A 26,030-nucleotide genomic window follows, 5' to 3' on the forward strand; every position below is an offset into this window, starting at 1 on the left:
TTGCTGTGATAGGAGAAAATGATCATAACTGCCCCTAATAAATGAACAAACCAGGAATGTTGTCAGTCATCTTTAGCCTGACAAGCAGCCTTTTCTATCCTTATCATCCTTTCATGGAAGGGGATGGCATTTTTTGCTCCAGAACCCCGAGTGAAAACCCCGGGTGTGGAAATTTGACTGTTATATAATTGTAAAGTAGCACCTCCTTGAGGCCAAATGATTCCTCTCATCTTACAGGAGGTAAGGATCAGGAGTAGAAGGTGAACACTGGGCACCGAGCATGGAGGCATACTAAAGGGAAAGGCAGTTCTCAATATATGAGAATTAAAGTGAATCTGATACTAATACATCACAAAAAACAACAAAAACACGACTCAGATAGAGCAAACCACTGCTGAGGTAGCTCAGTCTAGGCAATATTTACTTTTAATGAAATAATATTATAAATTTTCTATATATTGAGTTTATTTTCTATGTTTTTAAAATGCAGTTTAAGAAGTTTTTAGTGCAGTAAAAACAAATTGCATGCCTTTGTCATTTGTCACCTACTAAAGATCCATTTTAATATACTTTAACACAACCGGCAGATGTGAAACATAAAAGTGTGATCAGAGGTCAAATGTTCAGATTCAAACTATAATGTGATATTTAAACTCACCGTATACCAGTATCATTTCCTAAATGTTGCCAATAGGCAGCAGAATTTTAAGCAAAGTTTGAGAGATAACAGACATTTTATCCAAATTTGACCCTATTTAACCACAAAGAAGAGGCCAGAGGTTCAAAGTAACGTGATATTTAGAATTTTCATATATAGTTCCCTATATGCCTATATGTTTTCAATGCAAACAATGACAGGAAGAAACATAGTTTTTAAATAGCTGTGTATAGGATTATTAGCACTCTGAGCTTCGGGTCAATCTATTGACCTTGAAGAAAATGTCAGAGGTCAGATTTTAAGTCTTTGTACTTATAGGTTGACAATACACCAAGCTTATAAGAAAAAAGGTTCCAAATTATAAGGCTTTTTGTCTGTTTGTGACTGATAAATCATTAAGTTGACCTTGAAGACCTCAGTGGATGTCAGCCAAATTTTAATAGATTGTTAACACGACCCCACTCTACACCCCTCCAAAGAGTTATCAGAATTCATTCAAAACTTTTCGAGTTTACAGACAGAATGACACGCATGCAAACAGTACCAAAAACATAAACTCCTTGGAGGAAAAAGAAAAAGGCAGCTGCCCAGAATGTGGCACACACAATGGTTAAGAGAAAAAGTCTTGTGGATCACATGAAAACTATGAAGTCAGAGCATGTCCAACACAAACACTTTAACAGTCTGGTGTGTGTATTTCACACCCAAGGATTATAACAGTGACTGTATGTTTTTCTGCTACCTGACTTTATAATGGGAAATTGGATGGGTCACTGTACAAACTGTGAATGTAAGTTGAAGGAGGTATGCCTTACTTAAAGGCATAGTTTTGGAACTTGTCTATCATTATAATGTCACATTTTCGTGTAAGGACTGATGCTTATCTAGCACTTTTCTACTCTACCTGGGCACTTTGTCTAAGATTCGTAGACATAATGATGCATCGGGGCAACTTGGGGTTCAGTATCTTGGCCAAAGAAGCAGGGATCGAACACCCGACCCTCCGATTAGAAGACCAGTTGTAACCTTACCTTACAAAGCGACAAAAGCGATTGTTTTAAAATCATTTTAATTTATATATATATATATATATATATATATATATATTCCTTGAAAAATTCTGTTTTCAAGTACACTAAAACACAAACAAAATATCAAGAATTCCTTGGCGATTTGGTGCATTAAGAAATGTGCTGAAGCTAAGCAATAACAATGTGGTTCAAATGAATCGCAAAATTTCTGGCTATAATTGTAGTTTGCATTAATTTCCCCCAAAAGTCCCGTTCATGATGGTAACGCAGTTCAACAGACCTGAGTAATCGATCCCAGCTCACAGGCAGCGAAGAGCAATGTTTTCATGCCTACTGACGACTTGCGCTAGTCACTCTGCCATGGCGTCCGTAATGTCGCTGATTAAGGAGGGGACATCGTAGCATCTCCTTTTTATATCGCTTTGGTGAACGGTATATCGTGCATTTTGCTACTCCTGGTTTGAATTTAACAAAATTTCCCACTGAACCGGCCATGACCGTGGAGCAGAATGTCCTCCAGCAGCATTCTCAGAAGGTAAGCTGCCATATGATAACTTGGTGGCTAGCTAACTTTAGCTTAACTGTATTCCTACATAGTTTAGGAGCTCAAAGAACGCAGAGGGTGGGTGAATTAGTTCCTTGGTTGGTAGGGTGTACCTTGAATTGTTGTTTAAAGACGTCGTGCGTGACCCTTTTGTGAAGAACCGTTTGTAAATCCCACATAACTGCATGTAAGCTGGGCCTTACGTTACCCTGGGTCAGTGCTTTATTCAATATTTTGCTAGCCAGTGTACGTGCTAATGTAGCCGTTAGCGATAGCTAACGGTACCACGTAAAGTTACCTGAAACCCCAACATCGTCCTTTACGCTGGGTTACGTTTAACAGAAGCTAGCTATTCCTATATTATAACATGATGCTCTGCATGGTAACGTCAGCAATATGGGCTATTCGTCACTTAAAATAAACAAGGCTAAGTGACAGTGACAGATTTAACGTTAGCTTGTCGACGTCTTCATAGTAAGTAAATCTTTGATTTCTCTGACGGTTTTAGCTGAAGTCTTCTGATAAACTACCCCCCCCATCACCACCAAATAAATTAATGTTTAGTTTGATCAAGTGCTTACTCTTTGTTTGTGTGAGCAAATGTTTCCTATGTTACTCATCACATATCTGATACCTTTGTTTACAAAGCATGTCCAACGGCGAAGGTGGAAACCCACCCGAGCAACGATGCTTGGCAGGGATTGAGTGTTCGGATTGCAAGCCAGGCGTGTGACAGTTCATAACCGGGAAGGCAGATTATTATGTTACATTTGATCACACCGCTCTCATTTTACCAAAGTGCATTAAGATCCGCTGCTTAGACGCCTAGTTATGCGATTTAGTCCGTGGCCACCATGCCCAGTACCGCATAGCTCTGGTTACTTATGTAACCACTTGAGTGATGTTGCTTAATCATAGGTTAGATGTTTGCTCCGCGGGTCCAGAGTAAAAGAAATCATATTTTTGCAAAAGTCTTATGTAATTGCAGCGATGCTTTACTACACTTCATACAGTCCAGGAGCTCTGCAGCGCAGGCCTGCTGTGTTCAAATAAATCAGCTCCCCAGCCTTTAAAACATGAGTAAGCACCATCAGGCATATGGTGGGCTCATTACACAAGTTACGGTCTTAGGCAAACTAAATACTTGAGCCTCTGTAATGGCTCACACTTGAATTTTTTTCTGTTATTGAGCAGCCTGACCTTATTAGTGGCTGACATCATACTACAACAACAGCTGTTGAATGTGTACTGTAATTAGGGCTGCCACAAATGATTTTTGATAGTCGACTAGTCACCGATTATTTTTGCGATTGGTCGACTAATCAGATCATGCATCCATTGGACGTAAAACGTACAGCTTATTGCACCAGCATCCATCTGCTCTTATATAACTAGCATTAGCTTACAGCTTTAAGTGTTTAAGGTATGTGCTAACTAAAAATAAAGACAAGATGATACTTTATTAAATTTTAATGAAATTTGCAGATTGTTTCGATGAAGTTTAATAAACTCATTGCTATCTAAAATATAACAGGACACCGGAGTATATTCTCGAGCATCTCACACTTCTGATAATCAGCTGTCTGCTTGACGTTTATTCAGCTGTGTAAAAACTATAACTTTAATCTCAGCCAAACCGATTTACTCAGGAACAAATAAAATACTAAAAAAAAGCCAAACAATAACATTTTTAAGTTATCTAAGTGACTTATTTATGTTTAACCTGAGTAGAGTATCTTACTAAAAAAAAAAGAAAAAAAGAAGAAGACGATTTGCCGTTCTCACGGGCTCTAGTGAGCCTTGCCCCCGGCTAGCTATCGAGCTGGTGGGTAACAGACGTCTCCGAAAACGTCGGAGCGCTTTTGAAAATATGTGGTGTCTTGATAAACTGAGCAGATATTTGAGGTTTACACAGTTATATTCTCGCCTAAAAATATGTTAAACGTTTATTTTGTGACCCAGAAAGAATAATAAGAGTAATATTAAAACTAACTAGCTGCTGCCATTGTTGGTGTCACTACCCGATCCGTACCGGAAACCCGATCGGTACCCCGCATGCGCGAAAGGTGTCTACTTCCGGTCGAAGCGTTTTACGATAGTTACGGGTCAGAGTATCTGTTAAGATGTTAAGGATAATAAGTATCTCTTAAAATGTTTCCAATAATGAAAATTTCAATATAATGTAGACAAAAACAAAAAACAAAAAGATAGTTACGGATCAGGACTCCCCGATCCTTACTGCGCATGTGCAAAGTCGGACCGTACAAATCGGGTCTACCCGATCCGTACCACGCATGTGCAGGGGTTTTCTTCTTCTGTCCGTTTAATGGCAGTTTACTCCCCAGTGTAAGAGGATACCGCCACCTGCTGACTGAGTGAATGAACCCTATTGTAAACTGAATTAGCGTCATTACAAACGTGTGCTAAATTTGATTTAGTGATAGTCGAGTGTGTTTATGCTTGTCTGTGTGGAGAGGATTGATTGGAATAGTGATGATGATGTCCGCTATCACTGTCAATTGTCAGTAAACACTTCATTTGGCTGATGAATCTTCACGTGACATATTACAAAGTCTGTATTATTAACTCTGTAATTAGGTGCCATTCTTCTTATTTTACGGCGCTGTTGTTCAATCGGGGGACGCTCTCTGTTGAGGAGAAAAGTGTGAATTTGTTTGTATACGGAGGTATCCATTGTTTAAATGTCCCCGTAGTCGAAAAGGAGGCAGAGCTGTTGAGAAATGCTAGGAGCTAACTGGGCGCTAACCGTGTCATTCAAATATATTGAATGTCGCAATGTTGGCAAAGAGAGGAAGTGACGTAAGATTTGCGCATGCGGGGTACCGATCGGGTTTCCGCTACGGCTCGGGTAGCGACAGTGACAGTTGGAAACTGAGCTGGGCTGCGCTATGAATTCTGGGACAGAGCTACTTCTTCGGGGTTTAACGGCAGCTGGCATCCTTGTACGTGCAGTGCTACCATCTTCTGTTTCAGTCCGTTATTACACTCTTAAATCCTACTACTTATTCCTGCGTCTTTTGTGATCTTACAAAGCTTCAAACGAGGCGTCGACTATTAAATTAGTCGTCGACGATTTTGATAGTCGACGTAATCGTGACTAGTCGACTAATCGTTGCAGCCCTAACTGTAATAGATTGTTTGTCTTGTGTTAATAAATATGTAGGGTTTCTGCTGATTCTGATTGGAGTATATGTATAAAGTAGTTTGGGTCTGATTTGTTTTGAAAGCAGAGTAGTGTGTTTTGGGATATCGCTGTAGTCAGTTGTGCTCCATCAACACTCAGGGTGTGGTGCTGGTTTTCATGCAGAGACCTGTAGATAGCAAGATGAGAAAATTTGAAAAGACTTCTGATCCTGTCTGTACAATTTCTTTTCTTCATTTTTGGTTGTGTCCCCCCCCCTAAAAAAAACAAAAAAAAATCTGCTTTAAAACGTGTGTGCGTGTCTGAGCAACTGTTCTTGTGGTAGTCTTGGCCCATATCTGTCACAGGTGCAACTTCCTTCACATTTCTTGTCCTGGGCTGCTTCCACATGTACATAGGTATCTTTTTGTTTTTAAACAAGGATTTTCTGCTTTCATTTTCAAAAGAATCTACATCCATGTGAAAATGCAAAGGAACAATCCGGTTGTTCAGTGATGACGCGACGAATCCTACTTCCGGGTCTAAAGTAGTCTGCGTTTAATATGGCTTTTGTGTTGTTAACATGTTTAATGTTATGTATTTTCTTCTATTTGATCTCAAAAAGCTCCTAAAACAGTCAGTGATCACTGTTGACCTCCCTCGGCTTTTATTACCGCTAATCATTTATTTAAGCTCAGTTTTTAAAACCTTAGGATGTAGCTACAGCCCAGCCCATGCAGCAGTATATGAATGACTAACCTCGTATTGTGGATGGATTATCTCAGTTGTTCTCCTGGCTGAAGTTTGGTCCTTTTACAGCATCCTGCCATGCGATTACATTTGTTTCTGACCACCGAGAACACTCACGTTAACTTTTATCGAGTGGAAAAAAAGTTAGCTTGTTTATATTATGCTAACATAGCTGTGTCGCTAGCGGTCACGTAGCACATCATTATATACCAGCTAGCCCAACTTCAGTAACCCTACAAACGTCACTGCTGTTTAGTTTTCTGTCTTCATTTATGCTGGAAGTGACAGCAGAGCTGTACGTTTTAATTTGTTTCCAAAACCCCGCAGTCAGGACATGCTATATTATATTTAGATAGAAGCTAGCGAGCTAACTCCCTGCTAACTTCTAACTCCGTTAAATGTCATAAATTCCGTTTTCATGGATGCCTGGATGTTAAACTCAATTGTTACACCTGGTAGAGCAGAACGCTGATCATTTTATTAAAGATGAAAGACTTTAGACAGTTTTTCAACTCTCAGTAATGCCATAGTGATCGTTTGATATATGGACCTGCAGCGGAGTTTAGACCCAGACACGGCTAGTGACGTCAGACTGAACAACCGGATGTCATGGTTATGCCATAGCAACAGGTGGTGAAATGTCAGCCAGTCAAAAGCCTAACGGGAACAACAAAAACAAGGTACAGAGTTCTTACGTCAAAAAAAGACAGGTGCATAGGTTTTTAAGGAATGCAAGACAAGAGCTTCATTTTCCTTATCCATATGTAAACACAGAAATGAGAGCTTCCTAAGGTTTTCACTCTGGGACAACCTTTTCAGAAGCTCTGTTTTCATTAGATTAGGATAGGTGCATGAGCCACCGCACTACGACTACCTTTGTATCAGTGCTTTCTTTACCACTCACCATGCCTTACCATTCACAACAGGCCTGCTGTAACAGAAGCCTTAGAGAAAAGCTGTCTTCACTGTGGACTTACAAATATTGTTTAAATGTTATGACAACTGAAGCGGGTGTGAGGAAGCATATGAGCAGTTTCTGACTCATGTTTTATTTTAGACATTGGTCCTCGCATGTTAGTACTTGTTAAGCTTAAGTAAGATTAGTTGTTCTCTGTAGTGACAGGCCAAAAGTCAGAGTATCACTTCCTCTAGAAGATTGATAGGAAGCGTGTATTCCTGTCAGCTGCGTATTCTCGTTTTATAAACTTGAAAGGTTATTGCAGGCAAATTGGACTTGTTGTATATTCTGTTGCTGCAAGGTGTTAACTTTCCTTCATTCTCTACATTGACTGACTCTGCAAAAACATTTACTCTTGAGGGTTGACAGAAGCACAGGGAAAATCACATAACATCCATCAGAAACAGAAGTTAAGCCTCCAGCCTTGTAGAGAAAAACCTCCTTAGAGCTGGAGGAAGTGAGTATCTTACTTGAGGATAATAAGATATGGCTGGTGCAAATCTGAGGTTTTTTACTGAACAGCCTTAGTCTTAGAGCTGTCTATCATGACATTTCAGTGAAATTTGTGGTAATTATATGACGACACAGGAAAAAACAAACCTAAGTTTATTGGTGTTTGCAGCCTTCAGGCAGTAGCATTTATTACTAGAAACCAAGTGAGGGGAGTTTTCCATCCTCCTTTTCTAAGGAGCTGCAGTCATTGATGACACACTACCTAATCTGAAGTGTGAATCTGTTGCTACAAGTTACCAGCAGCATTATAGACAATAGTAGTGACAGAGCAAATGTAGGCACACAAGTAGACTTTGTAGTGTTTGGAAATGTTTACGTAGAAGTATATAATACCTGATTAACACTTTGAAACTTTTGGGTTATTTTGGATGTCATGATATGGCACAGCCCTACTTTTGATCATCATGCATTCTGATGATGATTCAATTTGTTAATTAGTCAGCAATTATTTCAAGAACTCTTATCTCTGCTTCCTGTGGGCAAAAAACCTCCTGTTCTAGACTCCAGTACCTCACCTGCTCAGGTCTGCCCACCTGTCAGTATCACCCTGTTGTCTCGTCCCACAGCAAATGAAAATAATCATTCAGGAAACATATGAATTTGAATGTATCTTTAACATTACTCAATAGAAGTGTCAGAATACAAATGAAATTAGTAAGGATAATGCAAATTAAAGTGTTAGTGGTATTTAAACAAAAAGTATTTAAAGTGCAAATAGGAAAATAAAATGGTTTCTGTCCATAAGGTCAAATAAAGCTTCAAATTAAATCAAAAAGATTTTTTCTCAGTCTAAAATAACACGTTTCCATAACTTACAGATGAGTCAGTGCATGAATTCACGATTGCAGTGGACATGCTCTGGAGTGAGGCTTGCTCTTATCTTTGAGATGATGTTCCCAGCTGCTGAAAACCTGCTAAAGATGCTTTCTGTCATGACTTCCATTTGAGAGGTGCATGAGCCTCTTTACAGGGCAAATTCATCTATACGCTTTTGCTTAATACTAGTAAAACAACCAAACAGAATCAGAAAAGACCATGACCAGTGTGTTTTTCAGATGGTGTAGTGTTTAATGCCAGTTAAACAGTGTATTTGATTATATGTATATAATTAGGTGGTGTTGTCCAACCCTCAGATTAACTACCTAACATTAGGTGGAAGAGGTTTATTATTCAGAATAAACGCTAACATTAATATGAGAAAAAACAAAAACAAAGAGACAGCGTAACTACTCCTGTTTAATGGTTTACTATCGCATTTCACTCATTAGCTAACTAAACTGAAATGGGGTTCGTTTAGCAACCATCATCCGGGGAAGTTTCCAACTGTACAATATTAACATAAACAAAGTATCAACGCGACACACTAAAATGGACCCATTCACATTCGAGGTCACAGCTCCATGGTGCTGGTGTTTGATACACTCGTGCACTGCAGTAGTGCTGTCATGTTAGGAAAGTTCCACTTTGCATTTAGCTCTTAGTTTTCTGTTAAATGCTTTCACATTTTTTAAATTCTCTCTCCTCCTGTCTTGCTGCTCAGGCTATGTCCTTCTTCGTTAGTACTGAGTGCAGTCTTGGCAGACGATAGAGGTGATACTGCCCCCATAGCTTCCTGTAGTGTATTGCAGTTACAAAAACACAACTACATGGTATTAGTATACGATGCATCAACAAGCTTTCCAGCTCTGATATCTAAGATTAAGAATTCAGTATTTTTGGTAATTGGAGTTGTTGTCCTGGTTTGTTTACTGTGCAACAGCATAGCTCAGAACACCTGCTGCTTTGTGATATGCCGTGCTCCCAGACATCACTCTTTTTCACTGCTTTTTGTGTCGTAGCTGGAGCAACACCATTGAAAGTGTTTAGAAATGTTTTTCGCATAGGTGGTGCACAACGTTGCCATGGGTGTTTGTTGTGCAATTAGCTTATAGTGTGTAAATAACATACAATAATGAGTCCTAAATCATGAAAGAGCCCTTTAAACGAATATTCTTGTCAGTCGCCTGTTCCACCTGTGAAAGCTACAGTCTGTAGACCTCTCAGTCAAGACTTATGACGTCTGTATCGGATGTTCAAGTTGTTTATCGTTACAAAATTTACATGATATTAATAATTTCATTTACCACAGGTGCACTGCCTTTCACACTGTGTCGTTACTGCAACAAACACAATCCAGAAACCTTGCCTGATGTGGTCTTAGGCACACGCCAAAGCTCCAACCACCTGCTGTTGTTGTTTTCAAGAGGCAGCCAATCAAATGAAAGCAGACTTATAGTGGGAAGTTGTTGTTTTTTTTGTTTAGGGGGCTGCAGCAAGGTCCAGCAGAAAATAACTAAAAATCGTTTTTGAACTTTGAGTTTTAAAAAGTTACTATATTTGAGTTAAAGAATTGCATCTGTCTGTCTGTAATAGACTATCCATCTATAGATAGACAGACAGCGTATTATTAATTTTGTAATTATTATTACTACTATAATACAGTCTACATAAATAGTGTCCTGACTGCAGCTGTTAGCCTAATATCATGTAAGAGAACTGTTCAAGATCATTTAATGTGAGGCAAAAGTGACTTTGGTGTGGCTGTGGTTGTTATTGATTAATCAATGCTCAGTTAAACACTTTTTTTCTTTAATTGGGCTGGCCTTTTTTTTTTTTTTTTTTTACCTTTTATTGGACAGCGTAGTCGAGAGTACATGGGACTGTGAAACAGTGAATGGTAAGGGACAGAGTCAAAACCATGCTCCTGCAGGCTTCCTGCATATGTGTTACCTGCTCAACCAGGTGAGCGATAGGAGCGCTCAAGGTAGTTAAACACTCCTGATAATTTGAATCGGTCTCTGAGGAACGGTGTGGACAGCTAGTGCAATGTTTGTCTGTGCCCTCCCCCGAGGAATCCAGCTAATGAATAATTTTGTTATTGTTAATCTGCCTATTTTTTTTCTTAATCATTTTATCCATGAAGTGGCAGGGACACTGAAAGATGCCAACTACAATTTCCCGGAGACCATTATGATAAAATCATTAAATGATTAAACAACTCCCACTAAATATCGAGCCTTCCCATATACCCTTAGATGGGATTGATTAACATGCTGTGCTTTTTGTAAATCATCTAGCTGCCAATACACTTCTGTACATTCTTATGAGTTAAGAGTAAGTTATTTATTGATTTAACTGAGTTGCTGGCTTTTCATCCCAGTTAAGGGGGGAAAGCCAGTGACGGGGTTTTTGTGTTTTGAAGAAGAAGAAGAAGTTGGACCTGTAAAATATAGTTTCCATCATTTTCAGGCTCTGTTATCAACACCCTCTTGATGATTTTTCTTCTTCAACAGCACCAGCAGACACTACTGAACCAGTTGAGGGAGGTCACAGGCACCACAGATGTACAGTTGCTTCAGCAGGCCCTGCAGGTACATTTTGAAACACAGGCTAAAAACTGGAAAAGTCAGGGATATTGTGTGTTTACAGTAGATATTTTTTCAGTGGGAAATGTGAGAGTTTTCTGTCTTAAACTCAGTCAGTTTATTCTAATGGGACTGTTGACACAAGTTACACTGTGCAGTCATTTCTCCCAGAGCAAAGTTTTACTTTGTATTAAATGCAGGCATTTTTGAGGTTCTCTAGTCTTTCCCTGCAGCTAATAATTTTCTTTAAATTACATGGAGACATTAACCTAAACATGCTGTTGCTGCAGGTGAGTAATGGAGACCTGGGTGAAGCCGTGGCCTTTCTGACAGAGAAGAATGCCAAGGTTCCTCAACAAGATGAGACCACTTACTACCAGACATCCCAGGTGGCCAGCGACAGATACATCAGCGTGGGCAGCCAGGCAGACACGAGTGAGTAGCTTGGTTCAAGTTTTGGTGCTGTTATAGTTTCAGAACAGCACGTCAACATCCAGTGGTCCCACAAGTAGACATGCTCACTTCAACACTCACATAAATTAAGAGCTGACTAAGCTAATCAAGTATATTTAACTTAAGGGGATTTTAGCATTTTGATGCACTTGTAAACAATCCTGTTCTTATTTTCAAATTTCAGTCACTGCTAACAAGCATCCCTTTCTCATCTTTGGTTGCTTCATCACATGATTTGCTGAACAAGTTACTGCTGTTGCAGTCCTTCATATCATTCAACTTGGATTTTTTCCAGTCTCTCATAGCATGGCTGGACTGTCTCCAAGTCCATATTCCACGACTATACTTGCTACAGTAGTCTTGAATAGCCCTGGAGATGCTCTATACCCAGACCCTGCACCAGCTACCAGTGTGGTTGGACTATGTCTGCGGGTCAAGGGTTGTCACTGGATGGGTAGCTGGCTGATTCAGTTGGCAAAATGAGCATTTCATGAATGTTGTTAACATATAACTAATATAATAGAGCATACATTTGCCTCCTGTTACACGTGCACATGTATCCGGACCCTGTCATAATTAGAATTTAAATGTGTGAGAAACTTGGATATCTGTATTAAAATGGCATGTTTCACATCATTATTGTGTTATTCAACACACCACACTTGACCAACACAAAGTTTTAGTCCAGGACACTAAGTATCCAGAGTGTAAATGATGGTTGCATGTTAGTGTTGATCCAAACCAAATTGCTGTCGTGTGTGCTTTGTTGATGCAGACGTGATTGACCTGACTGGAGATGATAAAGATGACTTGCAGAGGGCCATTGCCCTCAGCTTGGAGGAATCCAACCGGGCATTCAGGGAGACGGGCATCACTGATGAAGAGCAGGCCATCAGCAGGTATCAGCGACTGACAACAACTTTGACAGGAAACGATATTTTAAGAAATCCACACTTTACTTCACCCACACGGTCTCTATCTTTTCCCTGAGTGTGATGAAGATAAGATAACCTTTATTAGTCCCACGCGTGGGAAACTCACTACATAGAAGACATAAGCTTCGAAGGCATTTGAAGGGGGTGGGGGGTGAGTGTAGGTCTGTGTCAGTGTACATGCATATGTGTGCGTAGGAGTGTGTGTGTGTGTGTGTGTGTGTGTGTGTGTGTTCCGTGTTCAGCCAAGAGAAAGTGTCCCTTCGCCCGGTTAGGCAAAAGTAAACAATCTTCGGTCGACGCAAGGGGCCTTGAATGAGGAGGGAGAAAGTCACACCACAGTCTTATTATCTAAAGGAGAATTTTTATTCCTGTCAGCTTTTGCCTTGAGCATCCAGCTGGTGCCAGGGGGGCCGCATGAGATGAAGATGGTAGTTGTTTTGGTTAGTGTGAACAAACTGCATCCAATTTTACAATTGGTCTAATGTCCGTCACTGGTCACAGGTCTCTCAATTCCTGTTGTTCTTCCTAAAGATGTTATCCATATAGCAGAGCCATGAGCTTCTCCAAGATCTTATCCATATTGCGTTCAAAAACACAGTCTGAGTACTCACAGCCCTGCCCATCGTCTATCATGTCGGCCAGCCTTGTGGAATTTTGAACAGCTGTAGCTGCTTCTTGTTCTTCGATAAGCCCGGTCCGAGCCAGCTCCAGTCAGCCAGAACTCTGTTATCATGGTTCCGAATTGGTAGATGTCGTTTAATGTCCTCCATCAAGAGTGTCTCCAGACACCTGACGCAACCGACCATCGAGTATCCGGCAGCAAACGTCTCCGCAGGACAATCGGGCTCTCCCAGGAGTTGTCAATTTCATTAAGGGACCAGTTGATCAAATCCATAATTCTTCTTTAGGTTTTTAGAGAACAAGTCTGGGAGACTCTCTTAGGGTTAGAGAATAAGCGAGACTATACAATAGACATGAGAAGCCAAGCAGGAAAGAAAGTGCGACCGCCTCCGTCAAGAGCCAAGAGAAGAAGTATGAAAGTACTATACTTACTCTTGTATTGTGAAACACATGATCCCTGTTGTAATAAATAGAACTAGGTCAGGTCAAATAGTTGCTGTGTCTTTGCAGCATATGTTATCTGTTTAATAGTAAATAATTTATATCAGAGAGAAAATTCATGCGTTACACAACCCGTCTATTTCTCAGGAGTAATACTGCAGTGACTATTTGACCAATAATTTTGTTTTATTATTTATATATTTTTGGCCACCATCCAGAATGGTACTTGATGGTCCGCTACTATGTAATAAGTATGTGGAGGTTATTTTGCATTTTAAACCCCAGTTCAACTGAAGCACAGTGGCCATCAGGATGAGCCTTTCTGTTGTCCGACAGTTTTTTAGCAGATGAGTAGAGCGAAAGAAATTTGGCCTTTTGGGAGATGCAGAGTAAATAACCAGCAGCAGGTGATGTAGTGACCCACACACAAGTTCATTCCCTCTATCTTGTTTTTATTTCCTTCCTGCTTTTCCAGAGTTTTGGAGGCCAGTATAGCAGAAAACAAAGCGAGTCTGAAGCGCACTCACACAGAGGTATGGAGCGACTCACCCAACCCACACGACAGGAAGAGGATAGACAACTGCCCTGTGGGTCTGAAAAATGTCGGCAATACCTGCTGGTTCAGCGCGGTCATTCAGGTAGGCACACACAAGTGGACACATGTACTTCCTGAGGGCTCAAAAGCAAGTGAACAGGATTGTTTCAAATTGAAAGCCCTTTTTGTTTGTCAGCTGGACTCTTTGCTGTTTCTTTTACTGCTATTTATTAACTTTTTTTAAAATTGTTTTTGCTAAAGGAGATTTATGAAGGCTTTTGAGTTCTTGGCCTTGAGATTCCTTAATGCATCCCTGCTTATGAAGCAAATATCACTGCTGTAATCTGCAGCAGTCAGCTTAAGTAGGAGTGAATAGACTGTTAAAGAGTCTAAATCCTTAATGCTGGGTGCAAGAATATGTCAACAAGACCCAGCTTCTTGTATGCTGGGAACTGAGTGGTAAAATGTGACCTAAGGTGAAATATGGTAGATCAACATTGGATACACTATCACATGGTGCTTGGCACCAGTGTTTAATCTTACCCCTACTGTGGAGTAGAAGGTACTCCTTAAACCTGACACCACTGCAGTTAGAAGAACAGGAGTAAACAAGTTTCTCTTTTCTAAATTCAAATTATGATAATGTTTTATGTTCAAAGAGCTCCAGTGGACTTTAAAAAAAAAAAAAAAAAGAAACATTTATAATGGCTTTTAATTAAAAAAATGCATTTACAAAGCATCAATAAATTTGCTGCGTGCTCTGCAATATTTATAGTTTTCATATTTGTAACAAGTCGCACCAGAATCTGATGTGACCGTTTCCTCTTTAGTGTCTTTTATCACAGTATTTAATGGGGTGGGCCATGATAGCTGGAAGGGAAGTCAGAATGTAACTGTAAACAACTTGAGCTTTCAATGAAAGCATTTGTTTATTTAGGAAGTTGTAGAAAATAAACCCAACGTGACCCAAGGAGTCGGCTCACTGCTAAAGCTTCTGTGTAATGACAAAGATTTGAAGCCACGTCAGGCAAATACAGATCAGTTGTCAGTTTATTTACAGGTTTTCTGAATTAATAAAACATTAAATTCTATTATGTGAACCAAATGTGGTTTCTTTTAGAGGGAATCGCCATTCTGGTGAAACGTTAAATCGTTTTCACCTAGTTAAGCACAATTTGCAGGTGAAATTTGTAAATCTCACTAGGCAAAGCAACATACTTGTGATCCATAATTTTAACCAAAGTCATTTTTTCTGTCTTGTTGCTAATATAATTCAGCTCACTAATATAATTTAATGGTGAGCTGAAAGTGATTCCAGCAGTGGAGGGAAACGGTCTCAGAGGTAGAAGAGGATGAGGATGAAAGGGGAAAATAATTATAGATGAAATATGATATCTCTGATAGACCATGTTCTTGTCTCTATAGTAATAACATATATGAAAAAAGGAATAAAGGGTATGAGTATATCCCATTCCCTTCCATGGTAAATGTTTGTTTTACATATTTAAGTACTTACAGGCTGTGTCTTATTAATATTAATCACATAATATTCTTAAATGTTTACTAGATTTAGTCAAATTCTTGTTGTAAAACTTTTTCTGTGTGACAAATGCAAAAGACATTCATGGATAAATCAGCTTATCATAGAAGTGTACACTGACTGGCCACTTTATTAGGTGTACCTTGTTAATATTGAGTTAGAAGCCCGTTTGGCTTCATAGCTTCTTTAATTCTTTGTGGTATAAATTCAACTATATGCTGGAAACAGTCCTCAGAGATTTTGGTGCATATTGATACGACAGCATCACACAGATATTGCAGATTTGTCATCAGTAATACATACCTTCCTGTATGCAAGATTTCACTCATTTTTCTTCATCCTTCTTCAACCTCAAGTCTCTGTTCAACTTGCTCGAGTTCCAGAGGCTGGTGCTCAATTACTCACCGCCAGCCAGAGTCCACGACCTGCCTCGTAATCAAAAGGTGAGAGCCCTACCTACAGGGTAAAGCGAAGCACCGATTATTAAGTCTGTGCATGATGTCGTCCAAGGCTTTCAAGTTCAGTTGACTGCCCTGCTTCATATCCCATTTATATAATAGCAGTGCCACTACAGCCTGTCACAGCTAGCAGTGCTTTAGCTCTGAGGGTTTGACCTTCTTAGAAACATTTGCCATCATTCAACAGCTGGCGATCGTGCCCTAAGGTCACTCCAGCTTATCATTTTGCCCCCTGACAGTTAACTTAACTGACTGCTAGCAAGCTGTAAGAAGTGCCGACTGGCGTGAAATGTTTGAAGTCTTGGTATTTATCTGCCAGGATAGAGATCAGCATGCAGAGCAGATGTGTTATGATTGATCCAGCAGCTTTTTTAAAAAAAATAATTAATTGTTTCAAATTCATCTTGTCACACACACACCGATGTACTAGCAGTGTAGTTCCCAGGATGTCTTCACACCTTTTTCTTACAGAGCCCTCACCGTAGGTTTAGTCGGCTGTTGCTAATCTGGTCTAAGCCTCTGCTCTAGAAGCATAGTTTGGGGTGGTCATCCCTTCATCTCACTTCCCTCTGTTTTAATCACTGACCTTTTGCTTTAGTGCTACATTGCTACAGGCTGGAATCTAATCTTTACATAAACATCCCTGAACAAAAAAACAAGTGAGCTTTTTGTAGTCTGCTTTCAAACCCTGCATCTTGTTGGCATTATGTCACTGCGCTGTCATTGCTGATGTTAAAGATAAGGAACTCAAAGTCTGTATGTATAATTTCTTTACTTAAAGATTGTATGTATTTTCTCTGTGTTTTGACATGTTATGAAAAACACAGTTGAAACCATTACAAAGTCAAAAAATATATATATTTAAAATAATATGCATGAACACAAACCTATGTTGAGTAATATTAAAATGTAAATTTTAAAAGAACGGTAGAAGATGGCTCCAATGAAGCCTTCTCAATATTTGAAACCTCAGAGTTTTGTTTTGGCCACTGCTGTGTTGTTTTGATGTTGACCACATGTCAGCAGCGTGTCAGAGGGTGGAACACTAACTAGCTTAGCATAGCTTGGCATAGCAGCTAATTAGAGGTAATTGACAGATTACTAAAATATTACAGTTTTATTCAAACTGCAGCTCAGTTATGCCGCATTATGTCAAGTGCCTGACAGAAATAAACAACGCTTGAAAAGGAACAAAAGGAACATAGGGCGAGAGGCAGGGTACACCCTGGACAGGTCGCCAGTCTGTCGCAGGGCCAACACACAGGGACAGACAATCATTCGCACTCACATTCATTCGCACATTCACACCTAGTGACAATTTGAATTATCCAATTAACCTATCCCCACAAGCTGCATGTCTTTGGACGGTGGGAGGAAGCCGGAGTACCCGGAGAGAACCCACACAAACACGGGGAGAACATGCAAACTCCACACAGAAAGACCCCGGCCTGATGTTGGAATTGAACTCAGGACCTTCTTGCTGTGCGGCAACAGTGCTAACCACCGTGCCACCGTGCTGCCCCTTGTGCAATACTTTTTGTAAATAGTCAACAGTGCAATAGACTCAATACTTGAAATGTGCAATTCACTTGTATTTTTATTTTTTATTCCTATTTATTCTATTTATCCCCTTTGTATATTTTATTTATATTTGTCTCTGTATTTATATATATGTGTGTGTGTGTGTGTGTGTGTGTGTGTGTGTGTGTGTGTGTGTGTGTGTATATATATATATATATATAACAATTCTGTAACTGTAACTTCGGTCGTTGCTGTGCTTTTTTTGGAAGTCGAATTTCCCAGAGGAACCCACCCGAGGGATTAATAAAGTTCTATCTTATCTTATCTTATCTTAAAAACATGGATATCAAAGCCAGTTTAGTCTCTCCATTCATTTAAAATGACACCTAGCATTCGTTTTTGGATATTAATGGAAACATACTTTTGATACTTTAGCTTTGCCTTCATTTTTTAATAATAATTGAGAAGATGCCTTTTGTTTATGACCTAGATTGCTTGTCTTCAGTAAGTTTGATCCACTCAATTGTTGACACGGATTGTATTCTTTGTCCAGGAGCACAGGAACCTGCCCTTCATGCAGGAGCTGAGGAACCTTTTCTCTCTCATGGTGGGCTCTAAGAGGAAATATGTAGATCCATCACGAGCTGTGGAAATCCTCAAAGATGCCTTTAAGTCGAGTGACTCACAGCAGGTAAGCCTCTTTCTGTTACAACCTGCTTTGCAGAATAGCACTCCAATGAAAAGACCTTTTTTGCAAGGAGGTCAGAGATTATGTTCTTAGTCCATCGAATCAAAGCGACTGAAAGCATTTTTCAAATTTTACGGTGCTGTGAAAAACTATTTGCATGTTTTCTTGCAAAATTGTCAAATTTACACGTTTCAGAGCATTAAAGATTAAGATAACCAGAGTAAATGCAAAAACCTTTAAATAATGATTTCATGTATTAAGGGAAAAGCTAGCTAAGTCTACCTGGCAAGTGAAAAGGTAATTGCCCCCTTTGTTAAATCATGAAAGAACTGTAATTAACCACATTTTTGGACAGCTGAGTTTAAGGCTTTGCCAGTGCCGTTATCCATAAATGGAGAAAATGTCGAACAGTGGTGAACCTTCTCAGGAATGACCCGCGTAACAAAATTAAATTCTGTCGACTGACGAGATGAATATTGCACTTTTTGGAAGGTCTGAGCTCTGTTACACCTGGCAGAAAATTGATACAGTATTTCATCTGGAAAAAACCCCAAAAACCTCTTACCAGCAGAAAACATGGTTGGAGTAGTGTGATGGTGTGGGGCTGCTTTACCTGGACCAGGATGTTCAGGACCTGGACGACTTGCTGTTATTGACGGAACCATGAATTCTGCTCTTTACCAGAAAAGTCTGAAAGGAAATGTCCAGTTATCAGTTTGTACCCTGAGTGTTCTTGGGTTGTACAGCAGGACAATGATCCATAACACACCTGCAAGTCCACCTTAAAAAAACACATGAAATTAAGTTTTTGGAGTGGCCTAGTCAAAGTCCAGACTTCAGTCTGAGATAGTGGACCAAAATTCCTCCACAGCGATGTGACCGATTCATTGTCAGTTATCACAAACATTTTCTTGCAGTTCTTGGGGTAAGGGTGGCACATTTAGGTTTATGGGCAACAACTTTGTCCATGCAGGATCAGGTAGGCTAACATAGCTTTCTTTCCCTTAATAAATGAAATCATCATTTAAAAACTACATTTTGTGCTTCATCAGGTTAACGTCTACTAATATTAAAATTAGTTTAAGCATCTCAAATGTGTAATTGTGATAAATATGCAAATACAAATTACTTGGAGTAATTCTCAGTTCCACTTTACGGAGGCAGGCTACTGTTGACTAACGTTTGGAGTCCCAAAAGTTTGGGCGGTGTTAGCAGTCACCCTAGATGTCAGGCATTAGAGTTGGGCGATTGCTTCCATAGTCCATTCATCTTATTATTGGCATCTGATCGATGCCAATACCACCAGGCAGCAGAGGATCCTGCCATTACATTAGCACTAATATCCTCCATACAGTAGTAGCAGAAATATCCCCCTCTTTTTGTCTCTTATTTGATGATGATTATGATGAATTAGTCTAGGAATGAACTGCTGAGCTTGCACAAATACATCTGAGCTCCAAGTGTCAGTTACATGTGAAGCTCTGACATAAAACTATGGCTTGGCAGATAATGTTTTTGTGAATAATGAAAGTATCCATCCATCCATCCATCCATCCATTTTCTTCCGCTTATCCGGGGCCGGGTCGCGGGGGCAGCAGCCCAAGCAGAGAAGCCCAGACCTCCCTCTCCAAAGCTTATCCGGGGGAACACCAAGGCGTTCCCAGGCCAGCCGAGAGATCTAATCTCTCCAGCATGTCCTGGGTCTGCCCCGGGGCCTCCTCCCGGTGGGACATGCCCGGAAAACCGCGCCCAGGAGGTATCCTTGTCAGATGCCCGAACCACCTCAACTGGCTGTGGAGGAGCAGCGGCTCTACTCTGAGCCCCTCCCGAATGGCCGAACTTCTCAACCTATCTCTAAGGGAGAGGCCAGCCACCTTTCGGAGGAAGCTCATTTCCGCCGTTTGTATTCGCAATCTCGTTCTTTCGGTCACTACCCACAGCTCGTGACTATAGGTGAGGGTAGGTGCATAGATTGACCGGTAAATTGAGAGCTTCGCTTTTACACTCAGCTCCCTCTTCACCACAGCAGACTGGTACAGTGTCCACATCACTGATCCATCTGCCGATCTCCCATCACTGGTGAACAAGACCCCGAGATACTTAAACTCCTCCACTTGGGGCAGGGTCTTGTCCCTGACCCGGAGTGGGCACGCCACCCTTTTCCTGATGAATATTAATAAAAGTATTAATTTATTATATAGTGCTGTCAGCGATCCGCAATAACTCGCTAATGGAAATTTGCCGCGTTAATGCGGTTATGGCGTTAACGTCAGTTTAACGAGATTAACGCTGGCGGCAATAGTATTATAGTATTAACTGCATCAGTCGGGAATTTTGGGAAAGAAAACCCCAAACACTTATCCGCCTTTATTTAGTGACTATTAACCTTCTTCGTCCCCTCTGAAGTCTGCCACAAAAGTTACATTGGCCATTAATTATCTGATTTGTGTGTTCATCCACGAAATGTGATAGACATGCATAAAATGTACGAAACGGTGCATTTGTTCTTCTTACGCAGACATCCTTGCTAGGCCAGGGGTTAACTGAGGTCAGCCTCATGGCCCGTGTGCTCATCAGTCATGTCTCTCCTTCGTATTACTCAGGCTGGATAGACATTAACCTGAATTACTAGATGACATTGATATCTACCAGAGAGTGCCCTCGAGGCATACGGGTTACCTTTGAAGTTCACCAGGTTGCGAGATTCTCCAATAAGACTGTTGCTCTTACATCCAAAGTGCACGCAGATGATAGATGACATTGATTTGAATGACCTCCATATTATTGGTTTTCTGTACTTTTATTTGTTTACTCTTTATCTGTGCTTCGCTCAACAGCAGGATGTTAGTGAGTTCACCCACAAGCTGCTGGACTGGTTGGAGGATGCCTTCCAGATGAAGGCAGAAGAAGACAGGTAAGCTCAGCTATACCTGGATCCAGAGGTTGCTGTGGAAACAGTGACCCCATAGTCAGGCAGGTTGTCTGACTTGCTGATGTTGTGCCGGTCTCAGACTACACAGTGTTTTCAAGTGATATGACAGATTAGACTATTAGAGTCAGGTTTAGAGAGCTGAACGGTAGGGAATGAGCAAAAACACTGTCACAAGGGTTCCCTTTTTTCCTCAAACAGCTGAGGTAAACAGTTGCACAAAGCAGCCATTTTTGTTCCCAAACCAAATCAGCGGCTTTCTTCATGTGGGTTGTGTCATAATCAGGCTGATTATTGTGTAATCTGATTCCGACATTAGAATGTGACATATTTTAAAGGGCACAATAAAAAAATTTCCTTGTTTACATGAAATGTGAAGAAGTGAGGCCTGTAACATTATCCTGATTTTTCTCCAGGGAGGGTGAGAAGCCAAAGAACCCAATGGTGGAACTTTTCTATGGTCGTTTCCTTGCTGTGGGGGTCCATGAAGGTGAGACGGGGTGTTTAATTGAAACCAATAAAGAGAAAAAAAGAGGCATACTTGGTCGTATCACAGAGAAATACAGTGTTAGCATAGTCTGATTGCAGCAGCCGCAAAGCAAAGCAAGTCCTTGCCCCTAGTAATGAAAGGTGACCTTGTCTTAATGAGATGTGATCCATGCAAAAGAGGAGAGTGTTTGCATTGATTGTGGAAGACCTCGACGGCTGATTGACATTGTGCTTATTACGCATGACAGTACTGGCCCAGAGCCACCAAAAGCTGGGCCCATGGACTCTGCTGTTCACAAAACGACCTTAATGCCTCATCTGCATGTCCCCTAGCAACTCCAGTCCTGCACCTTTTTTTTTTAAAGTCACTTCCTCACCCTAGTCACTGTGAGGATGTGGGTGCTGAACAAGTAAAAATCACCTCGGATGTAAAGAAGTATAAAAGGTACCATGCACCTTTGTCTTTCTTTTAAAATTTCCAACACCTTTAATGCAGAATGTTGGGAGATAATATAATATACTCATCATGGACACTTCCCTAATAAAATGACATCTGGCACCAGAAGACTATTAAAGCAAGTGACCAACCTGACTTAAGCAATAGCTAAAACATTTATGTATTATAATTTAAATGATAGCGCTCCATTAATTGAGTATGTCATTAAATTATGGCCCATGCTTTGGAATAAGATGTGGCTCTTTGGTTGAGATTACTTCTATGGTAATACAGTATCCATCTTTTATGTACACTTTGTGGTCTAGCTTTTTCACATTTTAGTATAACTTTTTTTTTCTCTGACATTTATGTTATTTCCAGTTTGAAACTATTTTCCCAAAATTCCATAACTGAAAGATGTGGAGCTGCACTACATTCTCAAAACATGTTTTCCTAACACTGCATGCAAAACCAGCCACACTATTCAGAGCTACTAGTTAATAAACACCCCAGTGAACTCTAATACAATTTAAAGAGAAGCATATAGCGACAAAAAGACAAAAAAAAGTGAGTCAGATAGCAGATTTTAAAAAACAAAACCAGTCTGAACAATGGCCGAGTATCCCTTCAGAAATTTGTGCAGCACTGACATTCTGCTTACTGAAGAGGATTCAGTCTGTGATCCAGAACAAAGGTGGAAATACAAAGCATTAAGAAAATAAAAGATTTACATACTTCCTGCTGTTCCCAGTACGGGGCCAGTATTTAATATAAAAAACTGTTGCTTTCTGTAATTACAGAATAACACAGTTAATCCCTGAAGTGATGTAATTATTGGAATTTGATATAACTTTGAATCATGTTAGTGATATTGCAAAGTGATGTTCATACCTCTACTGTTGCGTTTTGGGGGCATAGGCCACACAATAGGCACTTAGTGTGCACTCTGGTTTTTCTCAGACGCTCTTTCAAGTGCACTCATCTGTCCATGTCTGTTGTATGTGTGCAATCCCACAGGTAAAAAATTTGAAAACACAGAGATGTTTGGACAGTACCCCTTGCAGGTCAACGGGTTCAAGGACCTACACGAGTGTCTTGAGGCAGCAATGATCGAGGGTGAGATCGAGTCCCTGCACTCAGCAGAGAATTCTGCCAGGTCTGGACAAGAAGTAAGTGCCAGAGCTCGCTAACAGTTAAGCTCCCGCAGAAGAACTTTAGATTTAGATTGGTTTTCCATCAGAAAGTGTTTTATACGTCACAAAAAAATCTCTAATATCCGTCTGATCTTTCCATCTTGGAAAGCCACATTAAATAAAAACACCTGCATATGAAACATTTGCTTTACATGTTTGCATCAATATATATATTCCACAATTCTATTTGCCATCTTCACCTCTCAGTGGCACAGAGAAAGCAATCAGGTTAAAAGTAAGAGATTATGTGCTGGCTCCTCTCCAAAGGGCTAACCTCTCATGACAATGACAATAAAGTTTCTGATTCTGATTTGCCCTTATGTGACACCTGTACTATTTTGGGTTTGACCTCAGCTTAGCTGTAGCCTTGACTGCGCTGTCCCAGAGCTGCCTGGAGCAGCTAATTATCAGGCCAGCAGGTTTGCAGATGAGTATGGCACCCAGCCCTCTGGAAAAAACACCAGCCATCAGCATTGGAAATGAAAGGAGACAATGCCATTCACATCATACACAGTAGCAGGGTTTGCAGATTACTTAACTTAAGAGAGATGAGAAGTGCAAAGTCACACAATGTGTTAGTTGGTGACTGAGGCTATGTCCACGTTAGCCCAGATAGATTTGAAAACGGCTACTTCGTCTGAAAATGCTCCGCATCCACACTGTCGTTTTCAGTCGTTTTCACAGAGTTGTGCGTCCACATTGAAACGGCCAAAAACACTTACCTTCCAGTACTGCGCACTCGTGAAACGTGAGACGATTCGACCTGTGCCATTTCCTTCTGCTGTTTATTTACTTTCCGGCTCTTTGAAACGTCGCGGCAAAATGTTGAGGAAAGCGCGAAGTCGTTTTTTTTAAATAGACTAACAATGAGGTGGAGTTGTTGCTGCGAGTAACACAAAAGTACAAAGTTGCAAAAGCGAGTGAGAATTGAAGAATTTGAAGAAAAGCTCTCTGGAGCACATACAGACTGATATTAATCTTTAATAGGGCTGTCAACACTGAGAGCAAACAAAACAACTGCTGTGTAACGCCCTCCGCTATCTTAGTTTAATTGGTCACTTGACTGCATCACTCGACTAAAATGTGTCATGGTTTTCTACGGTCTCTCTGTCCACACTGTGATGTGAAAGCACCGTTTTCAAATGTATGCGTTTTTGAGAGCATTTTAAAAACGCTGCGTTTTCCATGAGCAAAAACGCCGTCTCAGTGTGGACGGGAGGCCAAACAAAAACGCATTAGTGTGGACGTAGTCTCAGCCAACTAACTTGGTCATCTCAAGCCACAACAAGCTGTTTTATTTGTAGAAATAGCCAATCAGACAAAAGCTGGCTTTAAGGCACGGGGAAGGGAAATAATAAACTTAGACAAGAGAAAACCTCAAAACCAAGGATTTGTATTAAACTCAGATATATTTAACAACCCTTAAGATTGGTTGCAATGGCTCAGCATGGGAAAAAATGTCATGGTCCTGGGCCATGTGGGCCCAGTATTCTTAGTTTCTTGTATTTTTGTATTTCGTTCCTTATTTAGGCCATGTTTCCTGAGTTGTCCTGTTGTGTTGTTCCTTATTTGACTTCCCCTTGTGACTTTTATCCCCTGTGTGCCCCTCTATGTATCTGTGAGCCCTCATCTCCCCTCCTTGTGTTTCATTCCATGTTTCCCCAGCCCACTATGCCCGTGCTCTCTCTCTCCTCCTGTTTGCACCTCTGTGTACTTCCTGTTTTACTTTGACAGTCTCCCGTCAGTGTTGTTTACTCCTGCCATGTCTTGTTATGTTTATCTGTGTCAGCTGTGTTCCCATGTGTGGCCACTTCCCCTGATCATCCCTCTTGTGTATTTAGTCTCTGTGTTTCATGTAGTCTGTGTCGCGTCGTCTGTGTTACCACCCCCTGTGTTCCGTATCTCCAGCCATAGCTTTTCCTTAGTTTATGTCCAGTTTAGGTTTCTGTTTGAACTATTACTCTTATGCTGCCCTCACTCTGTTTTGTTCCTTTCATCAGCCAGAATAAAAGGCTCGCTTTTGTTTAACTCCACTCCTGCATCCTCGCTTGTGTTCGCTCCTGGGTCCACCACACACATTTCCGCACGGTCTGCCTCCGCAGACCGTGACAAAAAAGATTTTCCTCCAACACAGTGCTTTACTTTGCATCACAGTACGGCAAGCTAACCTGTTTATCTTGCATGACATTGTACCCCATTTCTAATGTGGGAACAAATACATTCAAGTATTTGAAACACAAAGTTAGTATAGATCAGTTTGTTTTCCAGGACATTTCACATTCTGATACAGATCCAATGTCTGATTTTAAAAATGAGAACATGACATGTGATCTTTAAATTTCCAGTTCATCAGATGCTGCTGAGTATCTGAGGGTCTGTATTCGATCGTTTTTGAATACCAAAATCCATTAACATCCAATTTTCTTACAGCACTGGTTCACAGAACTCCCTCCTGTGTTGACCTTTGAACTGTCAAGATTTGAGTTCAACCAAGCACTTGGACGTCCTGAGAAGATTCACAACAAGCTTGAGTTCCCCTCTATGCTCTACATGGATAGGTAACGTAATCAGGCTTTCTTTTTTACCACCTCCGTTAGCCTCTAGTGTATATATATGCAATCCTGAAGCTCCTGGTGTGATATGTGTGCGTTGTCAGGTACATGGACAGGAACAGGGAAATAACCAGGATCAAGAGGGAGGAGATCAGACGGCTGAAAGAGCATCTGACGCTCCTCCAACAGCGACTGGAGAGGTATGGCTTGTCCACTGATACCCCATTATTCAGCCAAGG

The 26,030-nt window shown here is 40.6% G+C and overlaps 1 protein-coding gene across 5 annotated transcripts in view; it reads left to right on the top strand.

Moving 5' to 3' along the window:
• Window positions 1-1,998: 1,998 nt before the first annotated feature.
• usp25 (ubiquitin specific peptidase 25) overlaps window positions 1,999-26,030 on the top strand; it is a 36,681-nt gene continuing 12,649 nt past the window's right edge. For 3 of the 5 annotated variants that reach the window (XM_085419903.1, XM_085419905.1, XM_085419906.1), the window contains exons 1-12: window positions 1,999-2,224; window positions 10,929-11,006; window positions 11,291-11,435; window positions 12,229-12,352; window positions 13,926-14,088; window positions 15,882-15,968; window positions 18,058-18,195; window positions 21,030-21,106; window positions 21,538-21,611; window positions 23,064-23,215; window positions 25,670-25,797; window positions 25,896-25,991. In XM_085419903.1, coding sequence (XP_085276029.1) covers window positions 2,183-2,224; window positions 10,929-11,006; window positions 11,291-11,435; window positions 12,229-12,352; window positions 13,926-14,088; window positions 15,882-15,968; window positions 18,058-18,195; window positions 21,030-21,106; window positions 21,538-21,611; window positions 23,064-23,215; window positions 25,670-25,797; window positions 25,896-25,991 — 1,304 coding nt within the window. In that variant the 5' untranslated portion in view covers window positions 1,999-2,182. The remainder of the gene's footprint in view (window positions 2,225-10,928; window positions 11,007-11,290; window positions 11,436-12,228; window positions 12,353-13,925; window positions 14,089-15,881; window positions 15,969-18,057; window positions 18,196-21,029; window positions 21,107-21,537; window positions 21,612-23,063; window positions 23,216-25,669; window positions 25,798-25,895; window positions 25,992-26,030) is intronic. The other 2 variants (XM_085419904.1, XM_085419907.1) reach the window with 2 other exon arrangements.

Source organism: Rhamphochromis longiceps, linkage group LG10 (assembly GCF_057381845.1).
Source record: "Rhamphochromis longiceps isolate RC_006_pf linkage group LG10, R_longiceps_female_GT1.1, whole genome shotgun sequence".
Lineage (NCBI taxonomy): Eukaryota > Metazoa > Chordata > Actinopteri > Cichliformes > Cichlidae > Rhamphochromis > Rhamphochromis longiceps.